Here is a 19,924-nt window from a genome sequence, read left to right as displayed (position 1 = left end):
GTTCCTGCGACCAAATGAGAGAGGGACTTGACGTGGCTGCTGGTCGGGAGCTGCGTCTGGGTCCGTGGCTCCTGTGCCAGACGCACTGGGTTTTGAGCCTTTCTGCTTCTTTTCCTAGGCAGGTGGGTCTGCCTGGCCCTTGGCTGCAAGCAGACATCCCAGACCTGGTCTCGGTCCTCCGTGGGGCACGCCCAGCCCACTTGCCCGGGGAACCGCACTCACTGCACCTGCCTGTCTGTGGCCTGCACCCCCGTGGCCTCAGGACCTTGTTCTGCATTCCTGTTCCATTTATGCTTCACTGGCACAGAGATGCATTTTCGGTTTTGTCTGTTTGCATCCTATCTCCCATAGCTGCTAGGAGCAGGGGTAGTGAGCAGAAGCATGCACTCACTGCGCACCGTAACCCACAGCACTCTCATCTGTGTCATCCTGCGAGAAAGGAGTCGCCTGACAGTCTTGGGCTGGTGACTGACGCCTCCTCTCCCTCAGGAGCCTTGGTCCCACCAGGTGGCGCTGCCACCACTGTGATATCTTGCAGCTTTTAAAGGTTCCGTAAGGAGCCATTTCATTCATTTTTACGTGTATTTTATTTTATTTTATTTTTATTTTTTTGACGGTACGCGGACCTCTCACTGTTGTGGCCTCTCCCGTTGCGGAGCACAGGCTCCGGACGCACAGGCTCAGCGGCCGTGGCTCACGGGCCTAGCCGCTCCGCGGCATGTGGGATCTTCCCGGACCGGGAAGGGGCACGAACCCGTGTCCCCTGCATCGGCAGGCGGACTCTCAACCACTGCGCCACCAGGGAAGCCCCTTACGTGTATTTCAGAGCCAGAAGGAGCCGCTAGTCGTTACAGCTCTGCCTCCCATTTTCCAGGCGAGGAGCCTGGCTCTCAAAGAAATTGATTTGCCCAGGATCTCATAGCTAATTGCCAGAGCCAGGTAAGCCCCACCAGCGTGTTTTACAGGCATCTCAGGATGACAGACTTGCCGAATAAGGAGGCTTCTTCTAAACTAGAGGTATAGCCAAATCTAAATACAACAAAATACTTGCAGTAAAATTATTCTTATAAGATTAAATGGGTCGATGGCCCATTACTTCAGTTATTTTACTAAACTATCTCAATATCACAAAAATATTTAGACCATCCCTTGAATTTAGTTTTTCAGTAGCAGCCAATAATTTCCGTTTCTTTACTCTTTCACAGATGGACTTGTAGGAAAATATCCAATAGAAATAAGATAAACAGAGTATATGGTATAAAGTGATTTAACAAGATAGATAGTTAATGTTAATTTGGATAAGACAAGACTAACCTCTGAGCCGTTTACATGCTCTTAACATGTGTATTCCTGGAAAAGGCTGTGAAAGGCAATCGTCACTTTCGTGCAGACAAAATGCTATACAGAGGGCTCTGCTCCTGACTAAGTATTTCATAGAAATTGCTGGCAGACTTGGCTGAGTGTGAGTGACACATGGAGTAGCCCCCGCAGGAGGAGCTGTGCTCAGGGGCCCCTTTCCCATCTCCGGGAACTGGCCACCCCGTGCATCTGCTGTGCAGTGAGAGAAGCAGACACAAAATGCCACATAGCATGTGATTCCTAGGATATTTTCAGAACAGGCAGATCCACAGTGGCCTTGGGGCCAGCTTCTGTTCCTGCCTTCTCAACACTCTCCCCTGGGCCCCTGGGTGCACGCGGGACCCGTCCCCACCTCCAGAGAGCCTGAGCGGGCTGGTCTGGGGAGGCCCAGGCTGGATGTCAAGGACTCCAGGGTGACTGTGGTGTGACTCCGGGGTGAGAACTACTGTTGCCGGGTGCGGCTCCCTTCCGGAGGCTTCCTCAACGTCCTGCTGCCTGTGTGCACTGCCCACGGGTGTGGGCCGTGCAGATATTCCCACACCAGCCCTGCCTTCCCACCCGAGTTAACTCGGATTCGAATCCCCAGCTTGGCATATCTGTGTTGGTACTCACGCTGGTGAAATTTGTTTATAACAGCTTTATTGAGATACAGTTCGTATACTATAAAATTTACCCTTTTAAAGTGTACAATTCGCTGGTTTTTAGCATGTTCATGAGGTTGTGTGCAACCATCACCACTGTCTGATCTCAGTTCATTTTCATCACCCAGAAGGAACCCTGCATCCATTAGCAGTCACCCCATATCTGTCAGCCCCTGGCAACCCCTAACCTACCTTCTGTCTGTGGATCTGCCTGTTCTGGACATTTTGTACGAATGGAATCACTCTGTATAGCCTTTTGTGTCTGCTTTTCTCACTGGGCATCGTGTCTTCAAGCTCATCCACGTTGTAGCCTGTGTCAGAACTTCATTCCCTCTAAGGCTGAAGAATATTCCACTGTCTGGATGGACCCATCTTGTTTGCCCATTTGTCTGTTGGTGGACATTGGGTTGTGTCCAGTTTCGGTGGTGCTGGTGCTCTTTGAGGGGACAGTGATCACGTCCTATGTTGGACATCTATCTGGCTGGGAAGGATGCTGGCAGGGTGCCTTCCCCCACCCAGGCCAGGCTCGCTCACCGTGGGCTCAGCACTATTGGTTCTATGCTCGTGCCACTCAGGTTTCCTCTTTCTCCATCTTTTCTGCGATCGACTTCTAACCTGCACATTAGGATCACCTGGGGATCCTAATATTAGTTAAAAACACTAATGCTCGCTGTGTCCCCCAATCGTCTGACTTAATTGGTCTGCACAGGTATAGGTTCATGGTCTCATAAGCAGCTCACTAAATTCCAAACTGCAGCTTGGCTGAGCATGCTTTGCTTGGGCCATCTATCTCGCTGTCCTCTGAGTTACCCATGCAGGAGACCCCCACCCAGCTCTGCGGTGGTCTCCCCGGGAAGAGCTGCCCCGCGCCCAGAGCCGGGAGGAAGATGAAGGCGGACAGCTCCCCTTTCCCCTCATCTTCCCAAGGTCATCATGGCAGGTGGGTGTGCAAATGGCGCCTACAGAGGGGCGCCGTCTTCACCGTCCCCCCTCCCCAGTGTTTCACTCGGGTCTCTCAGTCTGGGGCCCAGTCCCCAGGGTAGGGCAAGGGTGGGCATCGGGCTTCCAGTTACTTCTGCTTTTTCTTTCACTGTTGTTCAAATACATCCACGTTTCCCAACCTCAAACTTTACTGACAGAGACAGTACAGTACAAAATCACAGAAAGAAGGACGTATTTCTGCACGTGCCTCCTCTTTAGCCCTGAGCCCGCCCCCTTTGGGCTGTGGCTTCAAAACCGCCTTGTTTTATCAATCTACCCAGGAGACAGGACCACGAAGAGTGGACACAGGGATGGAAAAAGGGAGGAAAGGGAGCAGGTTCGGCGCCCGGGAGGGCGTGAGCACCCGCAGCCCGTCGGGCGTGCAGGCAGCTGTGGGTTCCGAGGCGGGAGTGGACGCCTAGGACAGGGTGACCGGCTCCAGAGTGAAGAGGGGGGCCTGAGCTGGGGCATGGCATTCGGGGACCGCAGGGAAGCCGGGGCTGCGAGGAAAGGCGGCGGGGTGGGGGGAGGTGGAGGGGCGCGCTAACCGCCCGGGGACACGGCCGGCCTCTCCACGCGCCCGGTGGGGCCCTCCGGCCTCACTGCTGCAAGCTTCCTGACAGACCAGGACCACCCCCAAAGTCTCTGCTTTCATGTTGTTGAAATGACAGTATTTTTGATCTCATGGGTTTAATGAGGTACGTGGTTAAGTTCATTTCACCTGTTTGTTTTCATTTTTGCTAGTGAGGTCCCTGGGGTCACAGCTGCAGCTGTGGCTCCCGTCATTTTGCCATTGGACAGCACTGTACTGGGTCAGCGGTGACCATCCTCCCCCTCCCCAGACCGCCAGTTAGTCCAGAATCCCCTCCGGACCTTTCCAGCCTGAGGGAAGGCGGCTGCAGGGCTGCATCCTCACAGAGAGCGGCTGGGCAGGAGGGGACAGGGTTTTGCTGCGAGGGCCTGAGGGTTCCAGGGCACAGCGGAAGGATTTCTGACGTTGGGGTGGGTGGGGAAGGGCTAGCACGGGGCCTCGTGGGGACCGGGGCTGGGAGGTGGGCTGCAGCTTTGCGTGGCGGCCGGCTTGAACAGGGCAGGGGCCCAGGGCACCTGCATCACAGCCAGGCCTTCACAGCAAAGCCCAAAGCCTCAGGACACGGGGTGATGGGCTCATGCTGGACCCCTGGGGACAGTCTTCCTCCAGGGCCTGACTCCAGGTGGAGGACAGGCCTGGGGTGAGCCTGGGGCCTTTGTTCCTTGACCCTGGTGTCCGAGTGGGCCCATGGCCCCCATCTTAGAGATGCATTCTGTATTCCTCAGTAGTTTATAAACAGTTCCTGAGACTTTTCCAACACAGTTCATTCTTATTTGGCTGATTGGTGTAACGGTGAGGCCTGGATTTATGGATCTGATTGTTTCCATAAACTGAGTGAGTGCAATCTGCAGCTCTTCAAGGTGTGGGAGAAACATAAAGCAAGCAATAGAAGATTTTATTTAAAAAAATTGTATTGGCAAAAGAGCCTTGAAATAAGAGTAACTGATATAATTAATAGCAATTCAATGTATCTGGCTAAAGGTTTTTTGGAAACAGAGAAATGATTTTAAGTGACTGGATAAAAATTCTTTTTGAAATTCAGGTGGTTTCTAAGTTTTTGAACAAAAATTGAAGGAAAGCCCAATCAAGTTATTAGCTGATACAAGTTAAATTCAAAGAAATTGATGATAGATCAGTATGTGATTTTTGGCATTTATTAAAATACATTCAAGGAATAAGGTACATTGCTATTAAATTTATTTTTCATTTCTGTCTGCTTTTTTAGGTGTGAACAAGTTTTCTCAGTATTTACATCTATAAACATAAAAAATCAGAATAGAATATTTATTCTTAGAAACATAAATTGATTGAAAAAATAGTCTTAACCATAGCATTAAGAGGTGTGTTTCAACACAATTTTAGTTTTATATTTGATAAGTACATATCAAATTTATAATCAGTTTATATGGCTTTGATCTATTTTTATCCCTAATTAATAAAAGTGTGAATCTAGGGCATTTTGGTCACGAGATATTAAATATGTATCTGTATATACGTATATGTATTTATTTATATATATATTTGCTGGAGACATGGTCCATAGAAGCTGCGTAGCAAAAGTAGATACTACGTTAGGACAGAATTATGTGGGAAACGTGGAATTGACATATGCGTTCACGAACACTCATCGTCCAATTGCTAGAGAATTCCGACGTCGCTTGATATATATAAAGGATGATGTCACAGTTCTATTTTGAGTCAATCTTTATGTCAGAGATTGCATCCATTTCAGTCATTTAAGGCAAGACAAATTTTGATGTCAGACTAAAATGTGTCAGGTTCCAAGCTCGCGTAGAAGAGGCGGGGCCCGGGCCCGGGCCCGGGAGTGGTGGGCCTTGGGGGAGGGGCTACGGTCGGGGCAGGGCTCGGGCGCGGACTGGGAGGCGGGGGCGCGCGCCCTCCGGAGGCCCCGCCCAGACGCTTCCAGTTCTCGCGAGGGCGGCGCGTGATGACGCGCGGGCTGGCGGAGCGCGTTGAGGGCGCCGGCGGGCGGGTTTGAATCTGGTCCGAGAGCGGGAAACTGCGGGTCCCGGGGACGAGGTGAGCGCCGCGGTGCCGGCCCGCGAAGGGCTGGGGGCAGGGGCCCGGGAAACAGCGGGGTCGGGCAGGTCGGGCCCCTAACACCACAGCCTCCGCATGGGCCGTGGTCTGAGCCCGCGGCCCGGCTGGCGGCTCTGAGGTGGCCGAGGAGGTGGGCACCGGGGCCGGGAGCGCGCCACACTCCACGCCTTCCCTCCAGGACTGAATTTAGAGGATATCCAGCCTGGACCCGGGACTGCCACTGGACAGGACCCCCAGCCTGGGCTGGGAACTGACCCCGTATGGGACTCCCTGAGCCCTGGACCTGGGACTGACCCCAGACGGGACCCCCCGAGCCCTGGACCGAGGACTGACACCGGACAGGGCCCCCAGTTCTGGACCCGCGACTGACCCCACACAGGACCCCCTGAGCCGTGGACCGAGGGCTGACAGCGGACAGGACCCCCAGTCCTGGACCCGCGACTGACCCCAGACAGGACCCCCTGAGCCCTGGACCTGGGACTGACCCCAGACAGGACCCCCCGAGCCCTGGACCAAGGGCTGACACCGGACAGGACCCCCAGTCCTGGACCCGCGACTGACCCCAGACAGGACCACCAGTCCTGGACCCGCGACTGACCCCAGACAGGACCCCCAGCCCTGGACCTGGGACTGACCTCAGAGAGAACCCCTCCAGCCCTGGACCAGAGGCTGACCTCAGAGATCAGTTCCCTGAGCCTCCGTGCTCTGGGAAACCTGTCCTCAAGTATCTCTCCTACGTCTGAGATGAATGGTTTGTTCCAGGTGACGAGGGTTTTCCATGGTGACAGTGTGACAGGGATCTCTTTTTAAGGCTCATCTTAATTCAGTGCCAGACCTCCTGTGTGAAGAGCGCAGTGCCATGGGGACGGTAGCTGCGTGCTGGGATGATCTCACCTAGACGGCAGCTCTGGCTGGAAGGGTGAGGTCTTGTGCACATGGTAGCGCATCACTTTGAGAGAGAGAGATTGCGCGTAAGTTAAGAAACTAGTAACCCTTGAAGAGCTACAGTCAGAGAGACAGTGGGGAGTGTGACAATAAGTGTGGTAGTCTAGTGGCAGTGGATTACTGTGGTTAAGACCAACATGCCAAGAACTACACTTGGAAATAGAGCAAACCAGAAAAGTTAGCAGAATCACAAAAAATCAAGGAGGGTCCCCAGTTTAAGGTATATGATTCCATGCAGTTGATTGCACCTTTTTGGAATATTGTTTATTTAAACTCTTGAATTGGTACTAGCCATTATCACTCATCAGGCTTGTTGCTGGTGGCCCTCCTGCCCGCTTAGCCAGTCACAAGTTATGCTCATAGCTCAGGCATCTGAGTTGAGGGCTGAGGTTGCCACACTTCAGTGGTGCTTATGTGGAGAAGTTATTTTCTATCCTTGTTGGTTTAATTTAAATGCTAAGATCTTGGGGTTCTGTTTTTAAGATGACTCTATCCCCATAATTATTGCCGTTGGTACCAGTAATTTTCCATATTGCTCTCCTTATGACTGCAGAAGGTTTTCACTTATTTTTGAAGTGAGCGTACTGTTACATGTATGTTCCATCATTTTGCTATTACTTCATTGGGCTGATGTCTTTCAAACCGGGGACTGCTAGCACTAGGTGGTGTAAATGGAAAATAGGATTTGTTAGGGGAAACACGGGCCTGGAGGGAGGTTGCACACGGTCCCTGAGCTATCGTCCCGCAGGGGTGGGGAGGAGGGTGCTGTCGTTGGGAGCACCTGGTGCGCACCCTAACGAGCTCCCAGGTGAGCCCAGGGCCACAGTCTGCGTAACAGTGTGACTGTGACAGGGATTTTCTTGATGGAGGAATGGTGCTTTAGGAAGGAGAGTCTTCAGGACTTAGCAGCTGGGCCCGGTCTGTTCTGAGCTGACTCAGACCTGAAGGAGCATGTGGCGAAGGTGCTGAAAAGGGGGAGGAGGTGAGCCTCCTAGAGCTGTCGGGTTTCTCTTTCCTTGGCTGATAACTTCGTTAACATTCGAAAGAAACACCATGTTATGTTGATACTATTCTCAGTAAAGAAAACACGGAAGTTATTTATTTTTTAAATTAATTTTTATTGCAGTATAGTTGATTTACAATGTTGTGTTAGTTTCTGCTGTACAGCAAAGTGAATCAATTATACATATACATATATCCACTCTTTTTAGATTCTTTTCCCATATAGGTCATTACAGAGTACTGAGTAGAGTTCCTTGTGCTATATAGTAGGTCCTTATTAGTTATCTGTTTTATACATAGTAGTGTGTATATATCAATCCCAGTCTCCCAGTTTATCCCTCCCTCCCCTTTCTCCCTTGGTAGGAAAATTATTTTTTAGATATTATAACTTGTTTATGTCAGAATATTGTTAGAAACTGTCTATCATAGGTGGTACAGGGATTTTCTTGCAGTTTTGGATACTAACTAATGTACCAAATTACATCTTGTAGGAAAAGGTATATTTGTGAATGCAAGTTTCAATATGATTGTGTTTTTTACTAGGGTTACAGAATAAATGCCATATGAAAAACAGTTTGATCTGTCATGGAAAAACGTGAGACATTTGTACAAGCAGTGTCTAAGGAGCTGATTGGAGAATTTTTGCAATTCATTCAACTTGATGTAAGTTTTATGTTTAGCTTTATTGTGTTTGTGACTGTTAATGTAAGACATTTTCCTAAAATCATTATATCCACAAATGAAATATAGTCATCTCAGTGAATCCGTAGGGACCAAGGTTTGTTTAAAAAAGTAACACAAAACTATACTCAGATAGACCTGCTGATGGGCAACTACTCCCAAATGGTATTCCCTCCTTTCTTTTAAGAGAGTTGCTGTAAGGATGCTAAGTGGTGTAATGCAGTGTGCTTCTAATTACTTAAGTCTTTGCTGACCTCTTGCTACGTGCGTGACACAGTGAGGAAGACATCCTTTTTGTCCTCGGTTATCTCCCGGGTTGTGGTGGATTCAGGCGTGAAACTACAGCAGGGTAAGGGCTAAGCTGGGACAAGGATGGGGAGGGACAGGGTAGTTTTATCAGGGATCTGAATGGGCTGCGTGGAGACTGGGGGAGAGAATTCTGGACAAAAGGGAAAGACAAAGACCCTTGAGCAGCTTGTGTGAGCAGAGGAGGCTGGTAGGAGAAGTGGCCTTGGAGGGCCCTGGGGGGCTGCCCCGCCCCTTGCCTAGTGAGGAGCCGTGCCAGTTCCCACCTGCCCCTCCTCTCCAGCGTTCTTAGTCTTCCCGTATTCTTTTTGCATCATTGGAGAGTCAGTTGCAGGCCACGTCTCATTATCCTTCAGTATTTTCCTGGGTTTTCCTAGAACATAGACACTCTCCTGTAGAGTCACAGTAAAACCTTCAAAGAGGGAGCTGGACGGTCACCTGCAGGGTGACCTGCGGGTCTTTTTGCCCAGTCCCCTATCACACTCTGTGCTCCGCTGTCCGACTTGCTGGTCTCTTTAATCCAGAGAGTTTCACAGCATCCCGTTTCATGACTGATGGTCTTGAGAAGTGCAGGCAGCAGTTCTGTGGTCTGTCCTTCCTTTACCCTTGTTTGCTGATGTGGTTAAGTTTGTTTATGCGTTTTGGAGGAACCGCATGCATAAGTGGTGTTACGACCTCCTCACTGGGTAGAAGTAGTTGACGATTCTTGCCCGTATCGATTATTACTGTGATAGCTATAAAATTGTGATTTCCCAATCCCATATTGCTTCTGTATTTATTCGTTGCTATTATCAGTATGGCCTCGTTAATTCTTATCTTATTCAAAGGGTTATTATCCCTTACTGTCGCAATTTTGGTGCTCAGATTGTACCAGATTGGATTCAGGGACAAAGTCATGGCCCAAGTTAGGTTGGAGACCAGAAACTCAGCATACAGGCCTTGGCGTGGATGCATTATTATTGTTGTTGCTTTTGTTATTACTTTAGCTCTAGCATACTTTTGTAACCTAATTATAGACCTGGAGATGGTGGACATCTGGATGGATTGATTTCAGGGAGGGTTTTTGCTAAGTGGGTGAAGATTAGTTCAGCAGGACTGACTGTGGGGAGGAGGAATCTGCTACTTTCTGTCTGATAACCCCTTTACTTTTCCCTTTTAAGAATGGACTTTGAAAACTACAGCCAAACTCTTGAACTTGTAACTAAGTTAGTGCATAAACTTTTCGCCAAGGATAGAACTAATTTTTTGTATTTGGAATGTAACAGTTGCTATTTATTTTGCAGAAAGATGCTTCTGACCCTTTCAACTTAAGTGAATTGCTGGATGAATTGTCAAGGAAACAGAAAGAAGAGCTATGGCAAAGACTCAAGAATTTATTAACAGATGTGTTGGTGGAAAACCCGGTGGACGGGTGGCAGCCAGGGGAAGCCCCCGATGAAGGCAGTATGGAAACAGAGCAGGGGTCGAAAATGGTAGCACTGGTCTTTCAAAAATCCATTTCCTTTTTCTTTGTTAAAAAATAATTGTTTTTTGTGTATAATTGAATTTTAAGTTAAGGAAAAATGTAAAGGTAGAAGTCAAGAATATCAGAAGTCTGTTTAATGTAGTTTTACCCTTTTCTGATCCTACCACCATTAACCTAGTATTCAGTGTTGCTGTTTCAGACTGCTGACTTGTGTTCAGCTTTAATTCACTTTTTAGAATAAGTGTCAAATGTGGCTTGATTTTCTTTTACATTTAAAAATTAAATTTTAAGTTGATTTTAATTTACTTGTACTCTGATTTTTTTTCATTTATAGAAAAAAAGCATAGAAATAATTCATGCAATTACATCTGTGATTCTTGCTTCTGTGTCTGTTATAAATGAAAGTGAGAATTATGAAGCCTTACTGGAGTGTGCTGTTATATTAAATGGTAAGTTGACTCAGCTACAATGTGGCGTGTGTGTGAGTGGTGTCTGAGTGACACTTGGTACGAGGGAGCTCTCAGCAGGGGAGAATCAGAACTTTGCAGTCAAGCTCTTGTACTTCAGCTAAAAAAAAATGAGCAAAAGAGCATTCTTTTAGGGGCTATCCTGAGTAATTATTTAATGTAAGCCACATATAAATGTTTCACATGGTGAAAATGTGCGTTACTGAGCAACTGACTGCTGTTTAGGGGCTTTTAGAGATGTCTTATTTGACCTTCAGAACCAAGGATAAGAGCTGATAAAGGGGAAGCAGTCTGATTATAAATTTCTCAGCTAGTGATTACTGCCAGACATTTCAAGTTAGCCCAGCATGTGTGACATTGCATTTTTTTCTTTAAGTATGTTATGAACATGACCTGAGAAATAACTGTTGACTCTTAGGGGAGTTTTACTATACTAATATTTATATCATGGTACTTTTCAAATTTTAACTAAACTGTAAAACTGTAGTTATTAATTTAGTGGGAACACTAGTCTGAATTAATGAGAAGATCTGATTTTGTAATATTATATGTGTAAAGTTATAGATATAAAAGATGCAAAAGTAACTTTTAGTAATGTTCTTTAAGAAAAATATCCCAAGTACCCTCACCTCCACTGTGTGAATCTGATTAGTTCCATGTGACAGATTCTCAGCGCCACTTGGTTTATGTATCTGTTTAGTATGCTGTTTTATTAAGAATTCTTGTGTTGAAGTAATGTGTCTTATTAAGAAGTTACCCTAATCAGTATGAAAGTAGCTCCCAAATGCTTGTGGGTGTTACCACCAGTTTATCTTCAGTCTCCCTACGTGCTTTATAAAATGATGAGTGCTAATATTGTGCATCAATCCCCATTAATTCAGGAATTTTACATCAGAGTAATGGCATTCGGATGTCTGTGGATTACAGTTATGAGCACGTTATCAGTATTTTAAATTAGTTCTTGAGCTCTTCTGTTAATAACAGTACTGTAGCTTTTGTATTCATTATAATAGTTGCTTTTACTGTTTTTCACCAGTGAGCCAGAACTTGAAGCCAACAAACTGAGGGATGGTTGTAGTGTGTTGCTGGTTACTAGGCGGGGCCTTGCTCTACTGCTGAGTGTTGCCCTGGGTGTCTCTACACTCAAATTTGGAGCCCAGCGTCTGCCTCTTGTAGATTAGGAGTTTGGACAATAGGCCCTCTCTGGGTCTTCCAGTTCTAAAATTCTCGGTTCTATTGGGTCTGCTTTTATAACAGTGGAGAACAATTTTTTAATTAACGCCATTTGTTTCCCATAAATAATGTGTACAAGTCTTTGGCAAGTTAACCATAAACTAATGTTTGCTTGGCAAACCTTTTAAGTCATAGCGCTCTACACGGTTGAATTATGGACTAACGCTGGTTCACTTTACTCATCGCGCAATGACTGCTCCATTGTAGGTATTTTGTATGCGCTACCTGAGTCTGAACGAGAGCTACAGGGCTCCATCCAGGATCTGTGTGTGATGTGGTGGGAGAGAGGCCTGCCTGCCAAGGAGGACATGGGGAAGACTGCTTTCGTCATGCTGCTGAGGAGAAGTCTCAAGACAAAAACAGTGTGTTCGCTTTCTAAAGTACTTGCTGAGTGTTACTTGAAAGTGCAGGTGTTTATACCAGTTATTAATTGTGTTTGCTTGTGAGAGTCCTGGCCCAGTGGCTTTCAGTTAGGTTTCAGGAGGATATTCAGAGGTGGGCAGTCGAGGGTAGGCAGAGGCTCCACATGTGTGGTCGTACGCAGGCTTTCTCCCCGTCTTCCTCGGTATGTGGCCTTTGAAAGGCTGTCCCCATGGTGGGAATTGCTCAGGGAAGGACAGAAGGGGGTGGGGTGGTCAGGGAAGGCCTGCAGACCCGAGGGGGCGCTGGGCAGGAGGGCAGCCAGGGTGGGGCTGTGGACTGCAGCCCAGGCCTGAGGAAGCTTTGGCGGGGCCAACAGAGGGCATGGTGAGGGTTGGGTGTAACTTGGGCTGTTTCTCATCCTTCAGTCTTTGGTATACAATTCAGAAATCCAGAAAAAGAGCAGTATTTTTCCCTGATCAAACAACGGCAGATACTTATGTTCATCTTAGAAAATTGGGCAAATGAAGAAGAGGGAAAATGAGGAAGAGAAAAATCGTCCGTAATCCCACAGCCAAGGTGACCCTTGTGATTCTAGGGATCTTTGGGGATTTCTCTGACCGCCCCCCTCACATCTTTACTTACTTGTCACAGGTTCCTACAAAGGTACCTACAAAGTAAAATTTGTAGGTCAGTGGCTTTGAACTTGGAGCTCTTGGTACACATTGCCAACAGCTTTCTATAAAGCTCGCAGCTGGTCACGTTCTTACCACCCGTGGGAGAGTCCGTCTCACTGTGGCCTCCCAGGAGCAGTCAGTTTTATGGCAGAAAAGAACCTTTTTGGCTATGTCCTCAGCTAGTGCTCTGACTTTCTCTGCTGGCCATAGGAGTGATTTGAAAAATCCTGGTTTGTGTCAGAACTTAGCCTTAAGCCATCATTGCTGTGCCTTTTTAAAATCCATTTTCACTGCCCTTTTTGTTCAGCTTTTAAATCAAGACTCTATTTAACATCTTCCTTATGTTCTACACCAGTGCCTTTACCACAGTAGCCGCTAGCCACACGGGGCCATTTACATTTCAAGTTAAGAAAGTTAATGATGTGTTTCCTCAGTGGCACCAGTCCCAGGTCAGTTGCTCCATAGCCGGGCGAGGCTGATGCTCCACACTGGTCAGCGTAGACTCATCCGCATCGCACAAAACTGGTGAACAGCACACTGTCTATCGACATCTCTGCTTGCTTTTGCCTAGGTTTTAAGAAAATGTTCTCTAGAGCTCCATTTGCAAATTTTAAGATGTTTTCTCTTGTCATTATTTCTTTTTTTGATATAAAATTGTCTCATAGTTATTTTGAAATGTGACTTTACCCTTTGTAAAAGAAAAACTCAGACGTTTTTCTTTTCATGTCATTCCCAGGGTGCAGACATCTGTCGGCTATGGCGTATCCATCAAGCTTTATATTGCTTTGATTATGATTTGGAGGAAAGTAGAGAAATTAAAGACATGCTGCTTCAGTGCTTCATAAATGTTAATTATATCAGAAAAGAAGAGGTAAATGGTTTTTCTTTTTTGGTGTGTTTGTGAACTGCTTTTTAATGGCAGTTTTTCTTAAGTTCATGTGTCTGCTGTTTGCATCATGCTCAGTGTATTAATAAAAGAGTCAGCTTAACTATCAAGAGCTATTATAGTTTTTGAAAATTCATTTTTACTGCATGGCAGCGTTAAGCAAACGTTTTCCAAGTCCTTGCGTATTTCATCATTAAATCAGAAGGTAACAGGTGGCTGTGTGAATCCTGGGGGAACCATGATTGCATTTTAAATTAAAAATGAATAAAAATAAGGTTGAGCAAGCACTTCCCCATGGATCTGACCCTCTGCCCTAATTCCAGGTTAATTGGCATATTACTCAAACCCATCATCACACAGTATTCTTGGTTTCTTTGTCCTACCCATCCAATAAATCCAGAGAGAGGCTTCTGGCCCAGTGCTGCATTGTCCACTGGTGGTGACTCCCACATGTGGCTATTGAGCAAGCTCATGAAATATGGCCAGTCCAGTTGTGGCCTTGAGTGAAAACTACACACGGATTTGAAACTTAATACGGGAAAAGAATGTTAAATATCCCACTAATAATTGTTATATATTTATTACATATTTAAATGATATTTTGGATGTATTGGACTATATAAATATATTATTAAAGTTAATTTAATCTTTTTTTACTTTTATTAATGTGGCTACCAGAGGATTAAAAATTGCAGAGTGGGGCCTCCCTGGTGGCGCAGTGGTTCAGAGTCCGCCTGCCGATGCAGGGGATACGGGTTCGTGCCCCGGTCTGGGAGGATCCCATATGCCGCGGAGCGGCTGGGCCCGTGAGCCATGGCCGCTGAGCCTGCGCATCCGGAGCCTGTGCTCCGCAACGGGAGAGGCCACAACAGTGAGAGGCCCACATACCGCAAAAAGGAAAAAAAAAAAAAAAAAAAAAAATTGCAGAGTGGCTTGTCTGGTTCTCTTGGACACGTTGGTCCATTGCCTTAGGAGTTTTCTGGAGTTGTTGTAGATCGACTGTATCTCCATGCCGGGGATGCAAAGCACATTTTTTTTTATTATAGAACGTAGCCTTCTTCTGATTACTTGTGGCCTGGCAGACCTGATTGGAGGCAAAAAGAGGCAGTTGTCACCCCCCCGAAGGATGTGTGGGGAAGGACCTCCCGGCGGGGGGGCCCTAAATGAAGAGTTTGCTCAAGGTTTCACCCTCACAGCTGGCCAGGGGAGCGAAGGATTTGACCCCAGTTTGCCCACTCCCCACGCACAGTCTCTGCTGGCGAGGTTAAAGGGCTGTACCAGATGACTGGCCACACTGGCCAAGACCTTCAGCTCTCGGGGTCAGAAAGGCTGTGTTCAGACCCCTGTTTGTCCACTGAGTAGGTGGTGACCTTGATCACACTCCTTTCAATCTCAGTATTTCCCTCTGTAAAATAGGAACAGCAGGTGCCCTCTCCCAGGATTCCCTTGAGCGGCACACGAGGCCATTCATAGAGCTTTTAGTGCCTGCAGGACAGGAAGTGCCCTGACTGTGCTCTTGCTACTCTCCCATCATCATTGTTGGGAAGATGCTGGATGCGTGGCCTCTGCCCTGAGTATCCCAGGGTTGTTGTGAAATTTGGGAGAGTAAAGAAGTTAAGAGTGGATTCAGATAAATAAACTTTATTTATATTGACTTATAGATAGCAGTGGATGAAGCATGCTTGTCTCACACATACATATGTGCAGGTGTAGACATAAATATACACGTGTGTGTCTTAAAGCTCTCTTTTTAAATTGATGTGCTCTTTTGAATTTAACATATCTAAACTTAGTTTCCTAATCAGTCATTAATTTGGTCATGTCAGTTTCCAGTCATTCTTGGTAAACAATAAATCTCTTCTATACTCTACTGGCAAGTTACTTCCAGTAAATACTTTTTTTTTTTTTTTTAAATTTATTTGGCTGCACTGGGTCTTAGTTGCCACAGGCGGGATCTTCACTGCCACATGTGGGATTTTTAGTTGCGGCATGCACGTGGGATCTAGTTCCCCGACCAGGGATTGAACCTGGGCCCCCTGCATTGGGATCGCAGAGTCCTAACCACTGGACTGCCAGGGAAGTCCCAGTAAATACTTTTTAAAAAACTTACCTGTTGCAAGCATGGTTACCCTGCATTTTGTATCAAAGTGTGTTGTGCGTCTGTAGGACTCCAGACACTGGTGTGCTGGTAAGCAATGACAGGTGATGGTGCCCTTCACAGGGAAACTCTGGGCAGATGTATTTTATTCCCCCTGTAGAGAGTAAATATAATCTTGCTTTTTAGGTTCACATGTGTAATCTAGTAGTATGCATAAAAATTAATATTACATTATATGTGTATGACACTTATAACTACATATAATATATGGGGACTATATGTATTTGAAAATTCTACCTTGGCAAATACTTAGCCTCTTAACTTCACAAGCCCTCGGTTTTGTCTTTTATAAAAGATAAAGTGATGTTCAGTTCCATTCCCACCCCAAGGTGCTAGATTTCAAGCATTCTTTGATTTTAGGTTGTGGAGGTATCAGGACAGAGCCAGAGTGAAATGCTGATGCATCGTTTAACTTGCCTGCTGGGCTGTGGGGTAGCTATCTGGGTCACCCTGTGGTCGGACAGGAGTAGCTCAGAGGTGCCTGCTGCTCCGCCCTCCACGGGGAGCCTCCCACCTTCTGCTGCTGCCCAGCTCGGTCCCTCCGAGGCTCCCGCCGCCATCCCCACACAGGACTGCCACCCGAAGCACTGTGCTCAAGTGCAACTTCAGTGTGTAGATTCTAACTTAGAAGTATGGATGCTTCCTTGTTGGGTGTAGCAAACTTCAGTGTTACTACACTTTCAAAGAATGTTTGTTTTTTGGTTCCTGGGAACTTTTTATTTGGTTGCAATTTTAACATTATATTCTATTTTTTTAATTTATAGGGAAGAAGATTTCTTAGTTCTCTCTTCAACTGGAATATAAATTTCATTAAAATGATCCATGGGACCATTAAAAACCAGTTACAAGGATTACAAAAGTAAGTATTAAGGGTAATTAATATTTTGTGCTTAGTGTGGTTTTGAAAGTTTCTATGTGACCTGACTTTTAAATTATATTAATGTATTAGGAGTTTTAAAAATGATCTCTTAAACTATTATTTATTATGTACTGTTGTATCACTGGATATTTTTTTTCCTTGCTATAGGAAACCATTTTTTTTCCATAGTGACACTGAAATTAAGATTTTACTTTGTGTTAGTTCTTTAAACAGTCAAATTATTTACCAGTTAAATTTCAGCTTCAATCATAGTAAAGCCCATGTCACTAGCACTTCTGATACCTTTGGACGTAATGTGTACTGTGTGATTTCCCGTGGACTGAGCTATGTGGTTGGTGGGAAGAGCCCTTGGGGAAGGGGCTTGGAAGCATGCTCTTGCCCGAGCTCCCAGCCTCTGGGCCCTGACAGCATCTGGAGCTATCTGCTGGATTCACGGCCAAGTACTTAATCTGCTCCGGGGCTGAAGGAAGCTACATTATAAAAAAAAAAAAAGTAATTAATTAATTAATTATTGGCTGCATTGGGTCTTCATTGCTGCGCACGGGCTTTCTCTAGTTGCAGCAAGCGGGGGCTACTCTTCGTTGTGGTGCACGGGCTTCTCATTGTGGTGGCTTCTCTTGTAGCGGAGCACGGGCTCTAGGCACATGGGCTTCAGTAGTTGTGGCACACAGGCTCAGTAGTTGTGGCTCTCGGGCTCTAGGGTGCAGGCTCAGTAGTTGTGGTGCATGGGCTTAGTTGCTCCACGGCATGTGAGATCTTCCCGGACCAGGGCTCAAACCCATGTCCCCTGCACTGGCAGGCAGATTCTTAATCACTGCACCACCAGGGAAGCCTGAGGCTTCATTTTAAAACTGAATCCTTGTGTTTGCTTTGGCAGCACATATACTAAAATTGGAATGATACAGAGAAGATTAGCATGGCCCCTGTGCAAGGATGACACCCAAATTCGTGAAGTGTTCCATATTTTTTACAGATTGCCAACAAACACATGAAAGGATGCTCAACATCACTAATCATTAGAGAAATGCAAATCAAAACTACAATGAGGTTATCACCTCACACCAGTCAGAATGGCCATCATCAAAAAATCTACAAACAGTAAATGCTGGACAGGGTGTGGAGAAAAGGGCACCCTCTTGCACTGTTGGTGGGAATGTAAATTGATACAGCCACTATGGAGAACAGTATGGAGGTTCCTTAAAAATCTAAAAATAGAACTTCCATACGACCCAGCAATCCCACTACTGGGCATATACCCTGAGAAAACCATAATTCAAAAAGAGTCGTGTACCACAATGTTCATTGCAGCTCTATTTACAATAGCCAGGACATGGAAGCAACCTAAGTGTCCATCAACAGATGAATGGATAAAGAAGATGTGGTACGTATATACAATGGAATACTACTCAGCTATAAAAAGGAACAAAAGTGGGTCATTTGTAGAGACCTGGATAGACCTAGAGACTGTCATACAGAGTGAAGTAAGTCAGAAAGAGAAAAACAAATACCATATGCTAACACATATATATGGAATCTAAAAAAAAAAACAAAAACGAATCCTCAAACTCTTGAGGTGGGCCTGGTTACATCAGGCAGCTGTGTAAGTATTGAGCTGGGATGTGATTCTGGATCTCTGATTGTTTACTAGAATGCTTTCTCCTGTTCCCTCATTTGCAGAATATTTGGGTTGAACCAGCAGATATTCCTAATTATGATTCTAAGTCAACCCTGGTATTTTAGGGCTCCCTGTACCTGAGCGAATTAGTCCGGAAAGTCCAAAATGACTTCAAGTCAAAAAGTATACTTATATTTAAAGGTTTTTTACTTAAGAATTTGGTTCTGGGCTATGTGTCATAGTTTTATAGGAAATAGTGAAGCTCTGGGGAAGCCTGACTGAGAAGGAAGAAGTGGTTTGATGTCTCAGTCCTCCTCCTCTGCACTTTGTTTTCTTCCTTCTGCTGCAGGTGGATAACATATCTCTGCTTTGCAAAGTCCAAAACAGTTTCTTCTTCCCTAGGAGAGGAGAGTTCCTGAAATGATACACAGTAAAAATATAATTCTTCTGACTTGCATTAAAAATTTTTGATTTTTTCTTCTAGATCTTTGATGGTACACATTGCAGAAGTTTATTTCAGAGCTTGGAAAAAGGCTTCAGGGAAAATATTAGAGGTATTTCCTTTTCGTTTTATGAAATGTTAACGTTTTTATTGTGTTCTGGTTACTAAATAAGTAGCTACAGTAGGGCCATTTGAAACCTGTGCTGATGCTTGTCTGTCATGCTGAAGCCCACGGTGAGCGTCCTCCACGCACATTCAAGGTCACGTCCGTGCCTGAGCACAGCCTCAAGATGCCCGTGACTCACTGTGCTGTGTAGTTTGAGTGGAATCAAGACTTTTGCCCCAGGCATTTTGGCAGCTCTAGACCTGTAGTGCCCAGCCACATGTGGCTGCCGGGCCTCCGAAACGTGGCCAGTCCAAACTGAGCTGGGCTATAAATGTAAGAAACTCACCAGACTTGGAAGACAGTGTGGAAAAAGAAGAATGTAAAATATCTCATGGTTATTTAAAAAAGAATATTGATTGCATGTTGAAATGATAGTGTGTTGGATACATTGGGCTAAACAAAATATATTATTAAAACAAGTTTACCTTTTTCTTTTTCTGTTTTTAATGTGGCCTCTAGAAAGTTTAGGGTTGTGTTTGTGGCTTGCGTTCTGTTTCTTCTGGCCAGTGCTCCTCGGGACCCTCAGGCCACCTCTTTAGCAACATCGTTTGAGAATTTAAAGACTGTGTTTGAATACACCTAACCTTTAATGACTGTAACACCTACATTCTGGCTGTGTTAATTCACAGTCACAATTAAACATTCACAGGCTCTTTTGGAAAAAAATCAAAAGAAAGTGTCTTTGTCTGATATCCCTTATGTTTTTCTCATGCTAGGTTCTTAGATGTGTTTTTTTCCTTCTGAGGGTAAAATTTTTACTCTTAAGTCATAAAGGGGTCGTTCGCCTTGGGGGAGCAGGCCCTGGACTGGTGGGGGTGGGGAGAGGGGAGGTTAACCACTGGATGTTTGGAGTTTATTTCTGCCCACTCTGCTCTCCTTCCCAGCTTAAGCTTTGGTTAACTATACTGGGGTCTGTCTCTGACATCTACTTCTAGAAAACTAAAACTTACCACTTCTATTCCTCTGCTGACAACTTGTAGAATAGTTTTACGGTGTATAATTTTTTG

The 19,924-nt window shown here is 45.8% G+C and overlaps 1 protein-coding gene and 1 non-coding gene across 4 annotated transcripts in view; both read left to right on the top strand.

Annotated features, from left to right (window-relative positions):
• Positions 1 to 5,516: 5,516 nt before the first annotated feature.
• The window catches only part of NCAPG2 (non-SMC condensin II complex subunit G2), a 61,857-nt gene continuing 47,449 nt past the window's right edge, over positions 5,517 to 19,924 (top strand). For 2 of the 3 annotated variants that reach the window (XM_060107998.1, XM_060107996.1), the window contains exons 1-8: positions 5,517 to 5,613; positions 8,125 to 8,244; positions 9,852 to 10,040; positions 10,368 to 10,482; positions 11,941 to 12,095; positions 13,507 to 13,641; positions 16,579 to 16,673; positions 18,794 to 18,863. In XM_060107998.1, coding sequence (XP_059963981.1) covers positions 8,167 to 8,244; positions 9,852 to 10,040; positions 10,368 to 10,482; positions 11,941 to 12,095; positions 13,507 to 13,641; positions 16,579 to 16,673; positions 18,794 to 18,863 — 837 coding nt within the window. In that variant the 5' untranslated portion in view covers positions 5,517 to 5,613; positions 8,125 to 8,166. Of the gene's footprint in view, positions 5,614 to 6,445; positions 6,606 to 8,124; positions 8,245 to 9,851; positions 10,041 to 10,367; positions 10,483 to 11,940; positions 12,096 to 13,506; positions 13,642 to 16,578; positions 16,674 to 18,793; positions 18,864 to 19,924 lie in introns of all 3 variants that reach the window. The other variant, XM_060107997.1, reaches the window with a different exon arrangement.
• On the top strand, positions 17,556 to 17,662 carry LOC132496523 (U6 spliceosomal RNA). The gene has a single exon (XR_009533424.1). It is a non-coding gene; the product is annotated as a U6 spliceosomal RNA (small nuclear RNA).

Source organism: Mesoplodon densirostris, chromosome 9 (assembly GCF_025265405.1).
Source record: "Mesoplodon densirostris isolate mMesDen1 chromosome 9, mMesDen1 primary haplotype, whole genome shotgun sequence".
Classification (NCBI taxonomy): Eukaryota; Metazoa; Chordata; class Mammalia; order Artiodactyla; family Ziphiidae; genus Mesoplodon; species Mesoplodon densirostris.
Note: the sequence above shows the minus strand (reverse complement) of the source record. Positions and strands in the feature narration are given on the sequence as shown.